This window comes from Homalodisca vitripennis, chromosome 3 (assembly GCF_021130785.1).
Source record: "Homalodisca vitripennis isolate AUS2020 chromosome 3, UT_GWSS_2.1, whole genome shotgun sequence".
NCBI classification, from domain to species: domain Eukaryota; kingdom Metazoa; phylum Arthropoda; class Insecta; order Hemiptera; family Cicadellidae; genus Homalodisca; species Homalodisca vitripennis.
This window is the reverse complement of record NC_060209.1, coordinates 123,944,940-123,965,619: the sequence shown is the minus strand read 5'-3', so window position 1 is coordinate 123,965,619 and position 20,680 is coordinate 123,944,940. Positions and strand designations below refer to the sequence as shown.

The 20,680-nt window shown below is 32.6% G+C and overlaps 1 protein-coding gene across 2 annotated transcripts in view; it reads left to right on the top strand.

Annotated features, from left to right (window-relative positions):
• LOC124357490 (gamma-tubulin complex component 2-like) overlaps window positions 1–20,680 on the top strand; it is a 108,024-nt gene that overhangs the window by 21,747 nt on the left and 65,597 nt on the right. For both annotated transcript variants that reach the window (XM_046809334.1, XM_046809333.1), the window contains exons 6-12: window positions 1,954–2,082; window positions 3,452–3,628; window positions 4,155–4,344; window positions 5,759–5,918; window positions 7,178–7,422; window positions 14,760–14,946; window positions 18,533–18,707. In XM_046809334.1, coding sequence (XP_046665290.1) covers window positions 1,954–2,082; window positions 3,452–3,628; window positions 4,155–4,344; window positions 5,759–5,918; window positions 7,178–7,422; window positions 14,760–14,946; window positions 18,533–18,707 — 1,263 coding nt within the window. The remainder of the gene's footprint in view (window positions 1–1,953; window positions 2,083–3,451; window positions 3,629–4,154; window positions 4,345–5,758; window positions 5,919–7,177; window positions 7,423–14,759; window positions 14,947–18,532; window positions 18,708–20,680) is intronic.

The window sequence follows — 20,680 nt, the reverse complement described above, 5'->3', positions numbered from 1 at the left end:
ATCTGAGGCTGTCAAATTGTAATAATTATTCTCACTGCTGTTCAACCATTGATTCTTCTGCTTGTGACCTCTCTGAACAGATTCAATTAACTCCTCTCACAGACACAATAAGCAATCGTTAGCACTTGTTGTACTTTTAGATCTTATTAGTCAAAGTGGGCGATACTTGATGTACATTGCTTTAATTAATAATTTATAAGCTCTTACTCAATAAAAGTTAATATTTTAATGATAACATAACTTTACTATTTTTATTCACGAAACTAGGGAGTGAGCACACTGACAACAAATGTATACAGACTCCGGGTTGTGAATTGCTCTATTGCAGGTTCATTGTTGTCTGACTCACTCTCACTTTCTACGTATTTACTTTTATAACTATGTTGTCAGAATAACTAAGCAGTGGTTTATCACTACAACCACTAGATATATCTTTAAAACCACTAAATTCTATTTCAATCCCATAATCAAAAAACTGTACCCGGCAATGTTTTTAATTCCACTAATGATAGTGTATGGTAAATATTCTTGTAATAATTGAAAATGACACACAATGCATAACTATATTATCGTGAAATTAGACTGCCAGTAACATTTAAAAATATTTCCACAGAGAACAGCACTCGTAAGCTTAAGTGAGAGAGCAAGACGATCGTAGTACTTTGACTTACATTGGGCCTTACAAGACATTTCAAGTCTGATGACAAAGAGGGTTGTAAATATCAAAATTGCTACAGTTAAATAAATACTTATCTAAAATATATTGTTATATAATTTTAGTGTTTCAAGAATATTTGTTTAGTTTATGAATCGGGCAATAACATCCTTTCATATTTATGGATATTAATCATAACTCAAATTTTATTTATGCTAACAATAACCAAAACTTCTGTAGATAAATTTAGAAAGTATTTTTCTTTACAAATAAAAAAATTATATTTACGTTTATTTACCCATTTTATTTTGCTAGACAGTTTATGTTCTCTGTGGAAAATTTTATTTTGTTATTTAATGTAATTTTTTTAACCACACAATTTTGTAGAATCATAAATTTTCATAAAAATTTCTAGTTCTAGTTGTATAAAATATTTTCATTGAAAGAAATATGCTGTTTATTTCGATGTATGCCACTATCAAGTGGCTTAGTAACTTGATGTAATAACATGTAAACAAGTCTTAATTTCCTACTATTACAGGAGTCTGGTGTGTAATTTTTGCAGTCCAACACATAAATTGCATGCTCAAATAATGTTCTTTCACGAAAATAAAACATTAACTCAACTCACTATGACAACTACAACTCTACTTCACTGCTTCCTTTTCCTATTGAAAGTGGGGTATTTGTGTAAACATAACAAGTTACTTACAAAACTATTTACAAAATATGTCACGTTCTACAAAGTCAAACACAAGTATATAATTCGGACTTTGCTTATTTAATATAAATACCTAATGAGAGGAAAAGCTTCAAAATATATCTTATTACCTAACTCTATTCAAAACTATTTGCATATATTTAGTGTTATTTATATTGATTGTACAACTCTTTCTGTTTAATTTGTATGTATAATAATAGGATACGAATGTGTAATAATTAAAAAAATAAATATTACAAACCCGTAGTATTCTCTACCAAAGTCAACGTTATGAAAAGAATTCTCCATTAATGTATAAAGCCTCAAAATGCCACAGCTTCTATATCATAAAGATGAATATATCTTAAACAATCTCCACCATTATGTGGGAGCTATTGAGTGTATTAATAGATAAATAATAATTATTTTATAATTTCAGGTGTTTATAGCCCAATTGGATTATAACTAAAGTTAAGATTATAAATAAAAACCACAGCTTATATATTATACAGATTAGCATATTATTGTTTACAATCTGCCAATATATGGGAGCAATGTATATATTAATGAACAACTAATTATTGTTTTATAATTTCAGGTGTTTATAGCCCAATTGGAGAGTTTGTTACGTAAAAATCAACTTACATTACAGAATATTTGGTTTTATCTGCAATCCACTATCCAGACTTTCCAGGTTCTTGCCAAAATTGCTAACTCAATTAATGAGGTGAGTACTTTTACTTTTCTGAGCATGAACACATATGAAATCATATAACAGCCAATTTAAATATGTAATTAACTAAATAACATATTAAATCCTTTTGAGTGCTACTTGCACTCCACAGCCATATATATTAGGGGTTATTTTATAAGTTTGCTAGCAATTTAGAAGAAGCTAGTAGCATAATATCCATACATTTCCATAATAATTTTTGTTTTTCTGCAATAAAGCTTCAACATAAAATTATGTCACATACATAATAAAGCTTTAATACAAACTTCTGTGGGTGATAGTATTCATGGTTTCAAGTAAAAAAGTCCTGTGAATATAGGTAGAGAAATGTGCTGTTTAGCCACTAGACACAACTTTTTATTTTTCATAAAAACGTATTTGGAACTAGTTAAGCTAAAGAAATCAAATTTGGCACATAGGTTTGAATAGATAAGTGGAAAATAAAAACAAATAATTTTGTTATTTTCTGTAATATTAACAAAATAGTGTCTGTTAAAATTTTTAAATTCAAGTAACAAAAATGCTATACTATTTATAAAAACTTTACATAACACCAACTATTTGAGTAATTTTTATTTCAATTCTAATGGTACTTGTTTCAAGAAAATACGTTAATGCATTAGCAAGCACGACCACTTTTAAGATACGCTTGCATAAGCTGGGAGCAGCAAACCTTTTACCTTTTGGTGGGTATCAGCTGTTTTACATATGTTATAACAATTTTGAAAGATATTAAAGATTTTGCAATTTTTATACTGATTGCAACAGTACTTTTTCCACGAATCGGTCAATGCATACACAAGCACAACCACTTTAAAGATATGCTTGCACAAACATGTCACAGTTATCAGTTGTTGGTTGCTCCTGGCTCTATCTCTATCTTACTGATTATAATGACTGAAAAATTATTATTTACAACAATATTGAATTTAAATAATTTTAATAAGACATAAGTGTGCTATGTGTATATTTTGACAATATATCATAATCACTTTAAATGAACACAAATATATTATACATTAGCATAAGGCAGTTAGGAAATGGTCAGTAATCGTGCCATGAGGAGAGTGCATTTATTTATTGTGAAAAGCAATTTTTTTGTGTCACAATCATCGCTATCAACCTGCTGTTTGTATGTTATAGTTACTGTTGTTGTCAGTCAATTGAGTCACTTGAATTACATGTGACCTTTAGGTACAGTTACACCTCATTCAGTCTTTATATTCCAAAAATAAGGATTTTCACACTATATTTTAATGATTTAAATCTGATTTATATTAATATTTATACTTCTTTTTTATATCTAAATACACAATTCTTTAAGAATTAGGATCTTATAAATTTACAGCTGTTGTGTTTGTAGTCAGAGGCAATTGGAGGTCAGACTTTAACAATCCTTCATGAAGAGACAATGCATTATATAACAGACAACAACGCCCAGAAACTTTGCATGTTTCTGATTGGGGAAGCCTCCATTCCTTATTTTGAGTCTTTGCAGCGATGGCTTCACAAAGGCATTGTCTTTGATCCTTATATGGAGGTAAGTGTAACGTTTACATTTGAGTCCTATAGGTTTTCAATTTATACAAAACTTGTCTATTCAGAGTGCAATAATGCATGCAGTTATACAGGATATAGTTATCAGTTAGAAAATGTGTTAACTCAGAGTTCAATAGTACATGCAGTCTGTCATATGCAATAAATATAAAATGGAAACATTGAACTCCAAGTGCAACAGTGCAGACAGTCATACCTAATAGGTATGGATTGGAAAAATAGCTAACTCAGAGTGCACAATAGGTATTAGCCAGAAAACTTGGATTAATGGTATGAAATCAACATTTTACTTTTGATCAAGTAGATAATTATATGTTTGTACAATGTCTTTGTCAATTATAACATTGACAAGAAAGAAACCTTTTTTAATTAAAACCAAAGCCTCAATTTTTAAAGTAATTAATCATGAGCTAAATTGTGAAAGAATTACTTTTTTTAATACATATTTCAGATAGAAAAAGACAAACTGCACTGAAACCGTTGTTAAGTTATTCTATATTGTTTTTCAGTTCTTAATAATGGATAATGTAGAAGAAGAAGCTGATGCTAACAAAGTGACCGGTCTGTATTCAGATTCATACTGGAGCAAAAGGTATACAATATGTAACAAAAATGTTCCTGTATTTTTGAATGTTGTTCAAGAGATCATACTACGGACTGGGCGTTACCTCAATGTTGTACGCCAATGTAGTGAGACAAGTAAGTTCTGGTCCTCTATTATTTTCACTTTTTACAATAATAGTTTGAAAATTTTTTACTTTTATTTCTGATTTTATATAGATATTATACTTAATTAAACTGAGTATAACATAAACTAAATCAGCCAGTTATTACAAGGCCTATCTGAAAAATAAAGAACATTTTTCTCCCATATATTATTAAGAGCTATTAAAAAATAAGCTAAAAAACCTTTTAACCCTTTAATTCCTTATATCTTCCTATTTATTGTAATGACATCATTTCTTAAACATTTGTCATAACATTGTACAAGCCTTTTGTATGCTGAAGCCATAGAAGTCTGTGACCTGTGAGCAGTCTTCAACTGCTTTTCTCTTCCCCCTAATCATCTATAACAAAACAATTACTGCAAGTGCAAAGGAACTCCTTTGGGATGCGGAACATGAACATCGCTCAGTTCCAAATCTGAACTAGTGGTGAGTGGTCAATCAGTTCTCAGCCAAAAGATCTGATCAGATTATGAGTTTAAATGGTAGAGTGGGGCCTGATATTGTGGTAGAGATGTCAGAAAATCTGTTATTCTGTAGTACACATCAGAGTTCCAGGGCCACATGAACTCGGTTAATAAGACTCCATGTCAATCTCCAAACATGTTTGCTAAGATATCTGCTAGCCTTGTCTGTGACTGGTCTTAATGTGTATGTGACATCATTCAGTTAAATTATATGTAGTCTCTAGGTTAATGTGATAAACATCTCTTGTTCCCTGTAACAGAGTTCTTTAAAAGTTGATCACCTTCCTTGTGACACTAGTTTTAAAAACATCTAGAGTACAAAACATACTTTACATTTGCTGCTTCTGAGAATAAAATTGGAAAAATTTGTTAAATTACAATTTTTAGAGACATAAATTTTGCAATTATAATGCTAAAAATGAAATTGTGAATCAACAGCCTTCACACACATTCAATTAGCTATTGTGATTTGGACCTTATTTGTTCTTCTGTCATTAAAAATAGTAACAGAGAATAGAATATATTTATTGCGTTGACAATATATATTACGTTAGTCAATAACAATACAAATTTTTCACGGTATTTATCTTACAAACTAAGGCCATTCTCTCAACTTTCCATACAGTTGCATGCAGGCACACATTTATACACATAAAAAATTTGTGGGATCAACCCCTCAGATTGCATTGCTAGTGTGGATTTAAATCCTGAGTGTGCATGAGAATGCATAGTAGTGTTTTAAGGTAGTTTGGTCCTGACCCTGACTCAGATTTTTAGAATGCTTACTTAGAAAGTTTGTTAATTTCATAATTAAGACCGTTCCTAGATGGTCAACTAAAAAATTGGTTTCAGAAGTAAGTTTTGCTGACAAAACTTAATTGTTATATCGGTATGAAATTTGAAGAATATGTTGCTTTTCAGCTAGGTCTTCAGCAGACTTCGCTGTTCCTCCTGTGGAAAAACTAGTTTATACTCTGCATGGCGAACAGTACCTGCCCATAATAGAGAAAGCATACCAGTTTGCCAGTTCTACTCTTCTAGATCTTTTGCTTACAAAATATGACATCATCAATAGAATTAAGTGAGTTTTCACATTTTTAATACAAAATTCTATATTTTGTAATCTGTACATTCAAGTAATTCGTTACTCATGCCACTATCATATTTGTTCAGGTTCGAGTCTTTCCACAAAACATGAACTCTTGTTTGTAATGAAATAAATGAATTATTTCAGTAAATGAGACTTTGTAGAAGAAAATTTAAGAACACTTATATTTGTTCTGGAAACTCATCAATAAATTTGTTGCATTATGTGTTTGATACGAGTGCTTGAACATCACGGCATTGGATGTTTAGAATTATAGCCGTTTGTACATCCAATTAAAGGAATCATATCTTCTGGATTATACTTGGTATTTTATTTATTTGTATAAATCAATACATAATTATTTTTTATCACGTTTTGTTTTGTTAGTTCCATTATTACTAAGAAGAGTGGAGAGCAAGTTGTGGTCAATAAAATATAGTTTAACAGTTTGTACAAAACTGCTATTCCAGCCAGTTTATATAAATTCAAGTATCCTAGCCCTGTTTATTTATTTTTTTTTTTTAAGTGTGGAAACAAGTTTTACTAGCAATACAGATGAGCAATAAAAAGAAAGAGCAATGATATGAATACTTTGTCAAAATAGTTGTTTCAGAATTCTAGTGTCAGTTAAAACTACAAATTAATAAAAACTTCTGCAATTATTGAATATGACCATATACCAACCTACAGTATTTACCATGGCAGGAATGGCAGGATCTGACCGGTTTTGGCTAGAATCACATTGAATGACTAATTATTTAATTAAAATTATATATGAATGCCAATTATATAATTTATTTTTAATAGGCCAATATAATGAAGTATCAAAGGACCTAACAGAACCTAATAAAAGTCTCTACCAAACTGACTAACTTTTTCCTGGATTAGTGACTTTCCAGACTGAAACTTTGCTTCCATTTTACCTTTTTACTACAAAATCAATAAAGTTCTTCCTTCAAGTACCAAGTTTCAAGTCTCTAGAACCTTTCTATAAGTCGGCTACTTGCACTACAAAATTAATATTCAAACTTAAAACTCTTAAGCACTTGCAGTTGATTATGCTAATTTGTAGTTATATAAATTTAAACCATTAGGTTGTTTCTGTCAACTTAAATTATGACTCATTGAAACATTTTAAATTTTTTATCACTTGTTTGTTAAAAAAGAGGAGAAATAGGAAAATCTATAAACTAATTACTGTATGTTAAAAATTAACTAAATTTACTAATATTACATGTTATTGTACTTTACAGGTCTCTGAAACGATATTTTTTGATGGAGCAGGGAGATTTTATTGTTCAATTGCTGGATCTGTGTGAGGAAGAGCTTGTAAAGCCCATTTCCGAAGTTGTCCCCTCAAGGCTTCAAAGTCTGTTTGAACTAGCTTTGAGGACATCCACAGGAAAGCATGATCCTTACAAGGAAGATGTAACACTCACCATTCTCACTGAGAATAACACCTACCAGATATTTACAATACACAGTATCTGCAATGAAAGTAAGGAGGAAAACAGTATATAACATAGTACAATGGTACTCCCAATTAAATTTTGTGTAAAAGTACAAACATATACTCATGTATGTTTTCTTGGCTTATGTTTTGCATAATAGGTAGTTTGCTTAATTGTTTATGACATCAACTTCTGTCAAACTTATATTGATTTTAAACGTAACATACATGTCACAGAATATTTTTTCAACTTTTCATCTTATATAGTGTTTGTACTAAATCAATTAAAATTAACAAGTTGGATATTATTTAAAGTTATTTTAACTATTTGTCATGAAAATACTATTAGGTATAAGTATGTAATGAAATAAGAGATGTAAATGATTGTTATACAGGGTGTAACTGAAATACACCGACAAACTTCAGGAGGTTGTTCCTGAGGTCAAAACGAACCAAAAAGTTCCTATAAATGTATGTCCTAAAATGCATCGTTTTCCATCTGTCCGTCTGTTTGTGTTTATTACATAAAATTTTTTTTCTAAACAACCATTAAAGGTACAAAGTTAAACTTTTCAACATATGCTAATCTAGTAAAGATTTTCAATTTAAAAAAAATGAAAATTTTTACTCAACAAAATTCAAAATGGCGGCTAGTTCAAATCTTTGATGGTGAATTTCTCAAAAACAACTTCCTGTATAAAGAATTTACTAGAATATAAAAAAAATATAAATTTATTTATAAAACGAACGGTACCTCATTTTTTGAAATCGCTCAAGAAATAAAAAAGTTATGGCATTTTTCTTAACCTAGTAACATATCACATTTACAAGTTTTTGTTCTTGTTTTAAAAGTTAATGTAAGTATTTGGGCAGTATAAAAATAAAACGATATTTTGGGTTACAAAACTTTAAACATGATAATTAGTATTAAATTTTAAAAACGACATTGTAACAAGCAATCTACATGACTCAACTTTCATGGTTTAAACAGCTGAATATGTTTTCATGTTGAGACACAGCTGATTAGAACAACAATGAATTCAGATAAGTAAGTCATTTCCTTGTTTATTTTTGACAAGATATGATCTGTTACTTTCACCTGTAGAAACATTATTAGTCGATAGTGCTCTTATTCTATTGAAGGTTACCCATTTAGCCATCAAGCTGACATGATATTTATGTATGGAAAAGCTAACGGTAATAGTCGCCTAGCATCCCGCCTGTATTACGAATCATTTCCAAATCGACAACAACCTACTCATTCAACATTTGCTGCTGTTTTCAACCGACTTCATGAGACTGGCACTTTGTTACCTTCTACTGCAGACCGAGGTGTACAGAGACAGCGTAGAACTCCTGATTTGGAAGAAAACATCTTACAGCGAGTAGAGGAAGATCCAGGCGTAAGTACTAGGCAGTTAGGAGCAATACTCAACGTAGACCACATGACAGTATGGCGAGTTCTACATGAGCAGATGTTATATCCGTACCATTATCAGCGTGTACAAGCCCTTGGTCCAGCTGACTTTCCATTACGTTTACAGTTTTGCCAATGGTTTTATCAGCAAGCTAACAACCCTGGTTTTACATCATTAGTTGTGTATACAGATGAAGCTTGTTTTAATCGAGATGGAATAACCAACTACCACAATATGCATCAATGGGCTGATGAAAACCCACAAGCCATTCATGAAGGGAGACATCAACAGCAGTTTAAAATGAATGTTTGGGCAGGCATCATTGGAGACTGTTTATTAGGTCCTTTTGTATTACCTGACATACTAAATGGTGAAAACTACAGACATTTCTTACAACACGAATTGCCTGAAATTTTAGATGATGTTCCCTTGGGTGTGAGAGTGCACTGTTGGTTCATGCATGATGGAGCTCCCGCGCATTTCAGACTAGATGTCAGGCAATTTCTGGACCAAACTTATGGGGAAAGATGGATAGGCAGAGGGGGACCTGTATCATGGCCGCCTCGGTCGCCAGATCTAAATCCAATCGATTTCTTCCTTTGGGGCCATTTGAAAACTCTAGTTTATGAAAGACCAGTTAATACCAGGGATGACCTTTTACAGCGTATCACTGCAGCCTGTAACACTGTAAGGAATACACCAGGAATACTTGAAAGAACTCGGCAATCAATGACCAGACGTGTTAATGCATGCATCGCATCAAATGGAAGGCATATTGAACATTTGTTGTAAAGTGATCCCCAATATTTTGAAATAAATGTTGCTCTGTTAAGTTATTCCGTATTTCTTAATAATTACAGCTTAAAACTCTTTTGTTTAATGTGAGATATTTTTGTTTAATGTGAGATATTTTTGTTGAATGTTCTAAACAATTGTAGGCTACTGTAGTTTTTTGAAACAAGAAAAAAACTTGTAAATGTGATATGTTACTAGGTTAAGAAAAATGCCATAACTTTTTTATTTCTTGAGCGATTTCAAAAAATGAGGTACCGTTCGTTTTATAAATAAATTTATATTTTTTTTATATTCTAGTAAATTCTTTATACAGGAAGTGTTTTTTGAGAAATTCACCATCAAAGATTTTAACTAGCCGCCATTTTGAATTTTGTTGAGTAAAAATTTTCAATTTTTTAAAAATTAACAATCTTTACTAGATTAGCATATGTTGAAAAGTTTAACTTTGTACCTTATATGGTTGTTTAGAAAAAAATTTAATGTAATAAACACAAACAGACGGACAGACGGAAAACGATGCATTTTAGGACATACATTTATAGGAACTTTTTGGTTCGTTTTGACCTCAGGAACAACCTCCTGAAGTTTGTCGGTGTATTTCAGTTACACCCTGTATAGTACTAGAGTATTAAGGAAGCAATATCTAAGAAACCTTTATGATATTTACATTGGAGTATTAAGATTAATAGCATAAAGTTAGGTTACTTAGTAACCTTAAGTTAGGTTAGGAACCATTTCATTCTTAGTGAAGTTCAAAAAGTGATGTATATAATTTTAAAATGTATTTACAACGATGAAAATGGTAGTAATTGGGACTGATCAGAATTACATGTCAATACTTTAGATATAGATTGGTGCATCTTATTAATATGACTTTATAATAGATTGGAGTAATAGTAAGGTTATTTTATCAGATTTCCATAAATTTCTGTAATAGCAGGTACCAATTCCCAAAAAAAAAATTGTACATATGAATGGTGAATGAATCAGGTTCAAATTTCTAGAACGATTCAGTGTATGATAAATAGGATATTGATTGAGTAGTGATAGTTTGACAAGATGTTAGGTTTCCATGAACTAAACAATGCCATCATGATATCGTTTGAGAGCGTGATGTCTGAACTATCTGGAGTTTTCGGTCTCTGATGGTTTACATTAATAAGTAATGAATAATTGAGATAAGAGAATAAGGTTTAAATTAGTAGGGCTGAAAACCAATGATTATTGCTAATGGATAGGAAAAAGGGCTTACCTTGAAAACTTCCTTTTAGGACTAACTGATTTGAGAAAAAAAAACACGTAAAGACACATAAAAGTACACATATTTAGAAATTTTCTGTTGTACTGCAATCTTCCTCAATCAGTAGAGGGGAAGACAAAATTTCCCTTTTCCCTGCTGGGTTAGACAAAAGGGAAATTTTGTCAGTTTCACAGTTTCATTCAAAATTTAACATCTGCAAATTAATTAATTCTTACAATTTTTAGCCACACGATACATTTATATTTGTTTCATTAAGTTAGGTTTCATAACTTGGTTTTAAATAATATAAGTTCCGTTGAGCTGGGAGGGTACTAATGACAAGAGTGCTCTGAAATCAAATCTTGTCACTGACTTATAACATTCACTTTTCATTCTATTATCTTTCTTTTTCTTTATGAATAAAACTCACATGTTGAAGTCATATGATTGGACTCATTTTGTTCACAAATTTATTTATTCTGCTATTTTCTCGTTGTGATTATGGTTACCCACAAGACCAATGTAAATATATTCACTTTCACAGAATGTGCCCACTGTATTAAATCAGCTTGTTTATAAAGCAACTAACTGTTCATGACTTGCAATGCTAGTTTATTTTTGTCAATCAAGAAGACCAGCTCAAGCTAATTCCACAAAAACTGTTCAATTTCAATCAAATTGTACTTGTATGTCATTATACTTTATGTCCTAAAAATGCTCAAACCAAAATTTTATATTTTTATTACTAGTGTATATAAAAATTTAAAAATATATTTTAAAATGTATGCCTACTAGTATTTCCCTCATGGATTAAGTGTATTTCAAACATTTATGTGAAAAAATAAAGTTATGATAAATATTATCACAGTTATGATTTTTTAAACAGTCTGCAGAACAGTTATTTTAGCAAGGGTCTTATTTGTGTATCCTTTTTTTGATAATAAATCTTTTTGTCAAAATTAACAAAAACCATTGGTCTTTAACCCTCCTTAACACACGTGACGTTGAGTTACACAATCACACGCGCGCGGAGTGTGACTCCACTATTGATATATTTTACATTTTCTTAACAAATCCTAATTCTATGAATATTTTGTAAACCTTTTTAGTATTTAAACATCTAATTGTGTGTTTACACATGCTTTTTTTAATTTTGGGTGGGTGTATGCATGTGTGTTTTGCAATAAAAATACGGTCAGTTTTTATGAAGAATTTAGTTTATTTCTCTACAACTAACATTATAATTGAAAAGAATCACATGTTTAATTTATATAAATGATAATAAAATTAAAAAACATTATTAGCATAATAATGAAAGTAAAATGTGATAATTTTAATTTAAAATATTGTAAAAGTTATGTTTAACTTAGAAAAATTGGCATTGAATGAATAACGTCTTGCCAGCAGGTCAGTCTTTGCCTTGTATTTCTAGTACTTATTCATGACTAAACAATAACTGTTCACACTTCCTATTCAAGACTTTACAAGTACAGTATGTTTACAACCAGATAATTTATAATTAACGAAAGTTAAATCTATCAAAAAACAAAATGCCTTGAGTAAAGTTTTAACAAATGTTGTTCAGTTGGAATCTGAACCTTCTTCTATAATTTGAACTTTGGCATCACAGTCCCTGCACACATAGCTTTGAATATGTTCCATACACAAATATTTGTGGCATCCCTTACATGTGAATCGGGTTGGTCTGTTCTTTTTTCTGTCACAAAAGCTACACCTTCCATGAGTTTTCTCCCTTTGATCCAGTACATGATTTGGTTGAGTTGCTGGCAGTCCCAATATTTCCCCCAGACGTAATCTTATTGACGTTGGGATGTTTGTCTTCGCAACTCTTGCTCTGATGTAGTCATCAAGTAGGTCTTTGGCCAGTGTTTTAAGAAAATCTTTTCTCAGCAGGTTGGTGTTTCCACTATTGGCCTTATGTATTACATAGGCATTGATGCCTCCAATGTTCAAAAATGAAAAAACATCTCGTTCGTAATGTAGTGTTGACAGGGCCAAGACCACCTTGTTTTTCTTCGGTTTGTAAGAGACAAGTGTGGTATTTTCTCTAAAAGCGAAAACACTTGAATCTACTGGGCGATTTTTTACTTCTTTCATGAAGTTTGGGATTCCCCTTCGGTTTTTTTTTATTGTACCTACAAGAGTATGCTTGTCATTTTCCAATAAGTCTTGAGCTAAAGGTATTGACACAAACCAGTTGTCACAGGTTATATTGCGGCCACTGTTAGAGATTGGGCGCACAAGACGTTTTACGATTTCATGTGATGAGTTTCCGCATAAGTAGGGTCCTGGTTGCTGCCGCCCACAGTAAACCTCAACATTGTTTGTGTAGTACATCTTAGCATCACACAAAGCAAATATTTTAAGACCGTATTTGGCGGGCTTGCTTGGAATGTACTGTTTAAAACTGCAACGCCCACGGAAAGCATCCAACATTTCATCGATGGTTACTGTTTCAGATAAACTGTAATGTTTCATGCAGTTGTTGTTAAATTTGTCAATAAGAAATCTCACAGCTGCAAGCTTGTCTGTAGCTTTCCTCGTACCTCTGGTCCTATAATCATCAAACCGCAAGCATTTTAAAATGAACTTGAATCGGTTAATATTCATTGTCAGCCTAAAATGTTCTATGCCTGTACCATCAGTACGCCATAAGTCCTCAAGTCTTGTATGCGATAGCTTCATGGAGCCTGCAAGGAAAAGCAGCCCTAAACAGGCCTTCAAGTCAACAACAGTTATGTCACTTGCGTCTCGGGGTCTGGTAAAGTTAGGGCGTTGGCTAGAAATATAAATGTTTGTACATCTCACTATCTCCTGTAACATTTCATCGGTAAAAAATAGCTTCAGTGCGTCCAAAGGGCTTTCAGCATTACGCGCATCTGCACGAACGCCAGGTAGATGTCGTAGAAGATCACACGGTCTTCTTCTGACCCTCCAATTTTGATCCGGTGTCATTCTCCACACAGTTCCATCGTCTGCGACATACAGGTCATTAGTAATAACATTATTTATTACCTCATTGCCACGAATGTCCTGGCCATTATCCTCCTCGTTTTCAAGAACAGCTTGGTTTAAAACTGGCTCATTATCACTGCCTTCAGCTGACTCCTCACTCAGTGAATTGTGATCGCTTTCTTGAACATTGTCTTCTTCTGAATCATCCGATGCCCCAATTTCATCTCCTAGAAGTCGAAGAATTTCTTCTTCATCTGGTTGATGCATCTGAAACCAAATAAGAAGTATAATACAAGGTAATTAGGAACAAAGTTCTGAAATACATATTTATTGGTTTGAGAACATCTTTTATGAGTAAAACAATACTCAGGCTATAAAATCACAATTACAGATTTTATGTATCGAAAAAACGTGTTACTTACCTTAAAAGTACTCCGGTTTTAGGTTGAACGTGATGAGAGATGACTCTAATGATGAATGCAGTGTAGAACGCCGCGGAGCGATACTCCGTTATATCAGATAATGAAAAGAACGCATGCGGAGCGTCACTCCGCGGGGATGTTCTCAATGTTACTGCTCAGTCGCGACTGAACGTACACGCCCCAACAACCGCGCCACGCCTTTCTACAGATGGAGGGGGAAGCTACACGCGGGCTCAAGTCTCAACCCATTCTGACCACTATTCTAACAACAAATTTACCTACTTGCGGAGTGTCGCTCCGCGGCGCGTGCGGTGGGGGGTTAAAGGGTTAACCTATGTCATACTGTTTTTATACCTATAGAAGATAAAATCCATTCCTTGAAACAGTATTCTATTTATTTGTAGCACATAAGAATATCAACATTCAAAAATTGTGTTATCCTTTAAAATCATCCATCATCAATAATACATTTTAATAGTGTAATATTTATAATTCATACAGTATCATGTTTCATATGACCAAATTTTGTTTTAGATAAACAATTTATGTCTAGTGATGAACAGTTTCAAGCAAAAAGTAAGACTGGCCTTGAGGGATTTGCATTCCAAGTTGTATCAAAATGGCCTCTTTCTTTACTTTTCGATCAGAAAATTATGGGCTGCTATCAGATGCTTTTCCGACATTTAGTCAACTGCAAACATGTCGACAGGAGATTATGTAGGTATGTAAATGTCAGTGTATTTCTGTATTATGTTTACTGCCAAAATAGTATTAACTAACATTTGCTTGTAAGCATGTCCGTATTTAGTAATTTTGCCCTGTGTCATCAGTCGTTCACAGCCCCTCTATTCTTCCACCCCTTCCTAACATCCACCAGTCGACCCCATACAATAACACATACATTAATGTACACCTCACACATAAGGGACCAAGCTATGATATAACATACATTAAACCTATTTTTACTTAGTGGTTTTCTATAAATTATAATTACATTCCTTCAATAATTCACTGTCACTTTGAAAGTTTGCTTTACATTTTTAGCATCTATTTTATATAAAAATCTAAATCAAGATTTTTTAAATTATGCCTATTTATTTCCATAATATTATAGACAACAATAATTACATTGAAAAATTAAAAAAAAAACTTGTTGGATTTAAAGAAATATCTTTTTTAATGAAAGAAATTGCCTTTGGTTTATTTAAGTAAGGTTTTCTCCTAGCTCCAATTGTTTCATGAAAACTTAGACAGTTGTATTCAATGCAAAGCATTGCTGCACAAACAGATCAAATATAAATGTGTAAATATAAATATAACTAATGTAAATATTTGAAAACAACTTCTTAGAAAGCGAATAATTTTTTAATCTCACATTGCTGGTCCAAAGTGCTCATAAAAATGGTCAAATGTACAGGGCCTCCAAAAAGGAATGCCAGGATTTTTAACAGCCATTCCTTAAAAAACTATTCAAGATAACTAAACTATTTAAACATCAAATTGAAGTTGAAATAATTCAGTTTTGTTTTCTGTGTAACATGGGAGGAAACGTTGACCTTGGCATGTGCAGAACAGCTGCCAATTGTTGTAAAATATTGAGAGTGTAATATTTTTTAGTTACATGGATAAAAGTTGGTATCACATTATCATCTTAACTTTTATTCTTGGTCAGGTGGTCAAAATATTTGACATTGGTCTGTTATGGAGCTCTTTAAAGTCATTATCTCGGACAGTAATTTTGTAAACCTTTATTTAAAATTTTAGTTTTTATACTGGTTTTATTAAACAGATTTTCGTAAAATGTGCAAACTGCAGAGGTCGGTATGGCAGCTATCATGCACGACCAGCTCTCAGGCAGGATTGTAAGAAGAAGCTGTAATAACTGTTGTTTTAGTGCAGGCTATCTGAAAAAGAATACCGGATCTTTAATGGCCATCACTTATAAACTATTCAAGACAACTAAGTGATTTAAATGTAAAATTGAAATAACAGAGTTGTGTTTACTGTGTAACATTTAAGGAAACGTTGACCTTGGAATAAGCAAAACAGTTGCATGGTGGCAGTACGCTATTGTGACTGACACACCTGGTGCCAGTCACCAGTGTGTGCTGCCAGCATATGCATGTTGCATTTATGGTATTTAATAATGCGTTTTCAAAACAAATTGTTGTAAAATATCATGCAAAAACTTTTTATTAATCAATAGTTTTTGACCTTTCATTTCCTCAGAATGGTATCTTGAAATTTATGTAATAACAAATTTTAATGTTAGTTTAGGTGTAGGTTTATAAATAAGTAAATTTTCAACATATTTTTTTAATGCAAGTGGATAAAAGATATCCAACAATTTCTTTAAATCAAAACTGGGAGTGGAATTCTAAATTTGCTTTTCAAAAACTATACAGGTGATGTAAAAATGACAAAAATCCTTTCATTACAAGGGAAACCAATATGGAATCCTCAGTCTTCATTCTATAATATATAAAAACCAAGTTTTGTTCTGCAGCTTATAAAACAGCTTGTTTGGATAATTTCTAGAGATGAGAGAGATACGTGAATTTTTATTCTTTCATAACAGAAATGTCAATGAATATTAAATTTGTTTAATAAACCCATATACAATAAATTTGTGGCTAGTAATTAACACTTTGTACCCTGGGCCCTTAATACATGTTTCGGAGTGGCTCCCTGGGGGTTTTATGATGCTTTTAAAAAATTCTGTGTTATTACAGTAATTATGTTATAAACCCATACTATATATCTTTTTAAAGATAGAGATACATACTTTTTTTTAATGTATACAAATATAAAGTTTATTTTCAAAATAAAATCATTACATAATATTGAATGTTATGTAAAAAAATACAAAACAATGTTTTGCTACATAGCTTGTTAGTTCAGGTAATTCGCCTTAGAGTGGTAATTTTTAAAGCACAATTGTCTGAATCAAATACAGGATCTCGCAAATTTTCGTTTAGATCGTTCATAAAATCAATATTTGGTCCTAGGTGTGTATTAAAATCATTGTCACTTTCCGACTCGCAGTCAAACAAAAGATCGCAAATTGCATCACTTTTGATTTCATCACCCATATTATTTAAACTCGAAAATAATAAGTAAATAATATGAAAGAAAATCAACGGAAAGTCGAGAAGAAAGAACAAAGCGAGTGTAAATACAAAACAAAACACATGGATAACCTCACATTGCTTGCATTTGCCTTTACTTCATTCAGTAAGAAACTAAAGTTCTGACTATTTACAAACAGTTAAATTCACATTTTATAATAACATTTGCTTCAGTATTTCTCAGCAAGATTTGTAGAAAACTTAGTAAGACATCACTAAGACTCACAACAACACACAACGTAAAAAACTACAAAGCAAACTGACAGTACCGACGATCAGCCGCGGCGCCTACGATCAGCCTACAAGCTATACTCGGGCGCCGGTAGCAGGCGCTGCCGACGCGACCCGACCAATACTCGGGCTCAGGGTACAAAGTGTTAACCTTCAATAAAGGCCAACCAATTTTCAAGACCACCACAGTAAATCTACTTACTGCCACTGACATTGTGAATAAGCTACTCAGTCATTGTTTGTTGCCATTTTTACGAGGTTTTGAAATATAATAAATAACTTACTATCTACAACAGTTGGAAAACTTATTACAAGACTGTTCACATTATATAAAATAAACACGAAATTTATATAATCAGCCTAAGTCCACAAGGTACACTTAACTACAATACTTGCAGCACACTATTTTGCACTTATTATACTAAAATAATATTTAAACTTTAATATAATCTGTATTGACTAAAACAATGGTATATTACCACTGTATGATAAAAACAAAATATACACAAACTATTTTAAACAATACCGAAATAAGCAAATTTTGCTTTATTATTTTGAAAAGATCAGGTGATTTAGGTCATATGTTTAGTTGATAAAAACCACCAGATGACAAAAATATTGAATAATTCATCCTCTATCTATTAAAAGAATAACTGCTTGAATAAATCGCATTGAAATGTTGTCTACACAAAAATGTGGTTTTCATTTGAAACCACAGCATCACAGCAAATTTGTTGACTGAGATTGTAACATGAAACCACGTTGAAGGGTTAACGAATGTGGTGTAGTGCAAATTTTTTGATGATGTAGAAATGATTCTTAAAAGTAGAAGTTTTACAGGCACTGTAGTAGGTTACTGTCTGTCACATCCTTTGTTAAAATAATTAATTACTATTATGTAATAATAACTTAGTTTGGGTTAATGAATTGTTGTGTTTGTTTATTCAGGGTTTGGATTAATGACAAGGAAGTAAAGCGACTACCTACAACTGCAGCATCCGGTTACCTGGGAGCTTTTTCCTTGCGACAGAGGATGCTCTTCTGTGTTCAGAACCTGGAGTATTACATGATGGAGGAAGCCATTGAACCCAACTGGATACGCTTCATGTCTCGGCTCAACAATGTAAGTTCTATTTCTTATTTCTTTCTTTAATTTGCTGATGGTTATGGCAAGTATGTTGGTTAATTTGTGCTACAATGCATGATGGTGACAATTCTTCTTTAGGGTTTCAATACAACAGGTATAATTTTTTTTTTTGGTTTAAACTGTTAAATGAGTCATCATCTCCAGTTATAACAACTGTCTCCCATTGCAAGTAAATAAGGAACCATGTTACTTTTAGTTCGGGATTTCATTACTAATGATGGCACAGCTTAATTAGCTGGGCTAAAGTACTTAATAGTATAATGCAGGGCTTTCCAAACTGGGGGCCATGAAGATCAGTCAAGGGAGTGAAATGAAATGAAATGAAATGAAAATGAAAATTTGTTTATTTAAACAGGCAAAGTTAGGGCCTCATGGCCCTTTCTTACACTTAACCTGTAAGAAAGGGACCTGGAGTGTAAGACCATTTGGAAGTAGGATAATTCTCTTAGCTAAAGTTTTAGTACATAACTTATTAAGAGTTTAAATGTATTATATTCATTCAAAATTCAAGCCTTGGAAGCCTAAAATTTTCCAAATTATATCAGTTCTGTCTAAAAATGATGAATATACATAGTTAATTACGTTTAAAAAACAGTCCATTAACCCTTTGCGTGCCACGGCGACGATAGGTCGTCGCTGACTAACTGTGCGAAAAGTGCCAGGCGACGATCCGTCGTTGCCGTCTGTTATCGTAATTTTTAACGCTTTATTTTTCATGAATTCTTTTCACTACCACCAATATTGTTTTATTTGTTAACTATCCTGCAATAGATAAATAATAGTTCACATAGTACTTTATGTTATAAATAATTGACAATACCCGCGTGTATTGGTGGTTCACACAGACACACACTACGACAGCAAAGAAATCAACGTGCGCATGCGCCAACTTTTACAACAGCTGTTATAGATAAATATTATTATTCTTTCCCGTACGTCTTCCACGTGTTACATTGTCGGTGTGCTTAATGTGTATATATTTGCTAATTAATAAACATTAACTTGATTATTAATCCTCTGACTATTTATTTACAACAGGTTATGGGCCCAGTAACGTTTGTGTGATAGCGTTGGGCATTAAAAGTTAATAAAAGTCAGTAGAAGTGAAATTAAGTGTGTGTATCACGTTGTGTTAAAAAGTGGTTTGTATAACCTAAAAAGGATGGCTGGTACAAGTAGCAATATACAAGCACTGTCGAAGGACAATTACGACACATGGAAAATTCAGATTCGGGCATTGCTGATTCAGAAGAAATTATGGCCGTATGCCGATGGAAGTCTCCAGAAACCGGCAGAAAGTGTTGAAAGTGGAAGCGCTGTAGTCAAGTGGGAAGATGGAGATCAATCAGCTCAGGCAAGCATCATTTTGGCGATGGCGCCATCAGAGTTGAAAAATATTTAAAATTGTAAGACAACTCGTGAGCTTTGGCTGAAACTTGAAGTGATCTACGCATCAAAAGGGCCGGCAAGGAAAGCCACGTTATTGAAGTCGCTGTTCGTGCACAAGGTGAAGGAGGGGGAAAGTATACACCAGTACCTGGACAACTTCTTCGACGTAGTTGACAAATTGGCGGAAATGGATATCGAGATTCATGAAGATCTGTTAACTACTATGATACTGCACGGTTTGCCACCAAGTTTTGAGAATTTTAGATGCGTAATCGAGAGTCGTGATCAATTGCCAAAGCCGGAAGAGCTCAAGATAAAAATCTTAAATGAATGTTTGGCCAGGGTAGGCGATTTACAAGACGCCGAAGACAAAGCATTCATGGCCAGATCCAGAACACGTAATTTTGGTAGACGTGGCGGCAGCGGCGAAAAAGGTAATTTCAAGGGAAAATGCTTCAAATGCGGCAAGGTTGGCCATTTTGCCAAAAATTGTCCCGAAAAGGAGGATGGAAGATCAACACAAGGAAGTGCTAGGGTAGCACAGGATTTTTACATCTCGG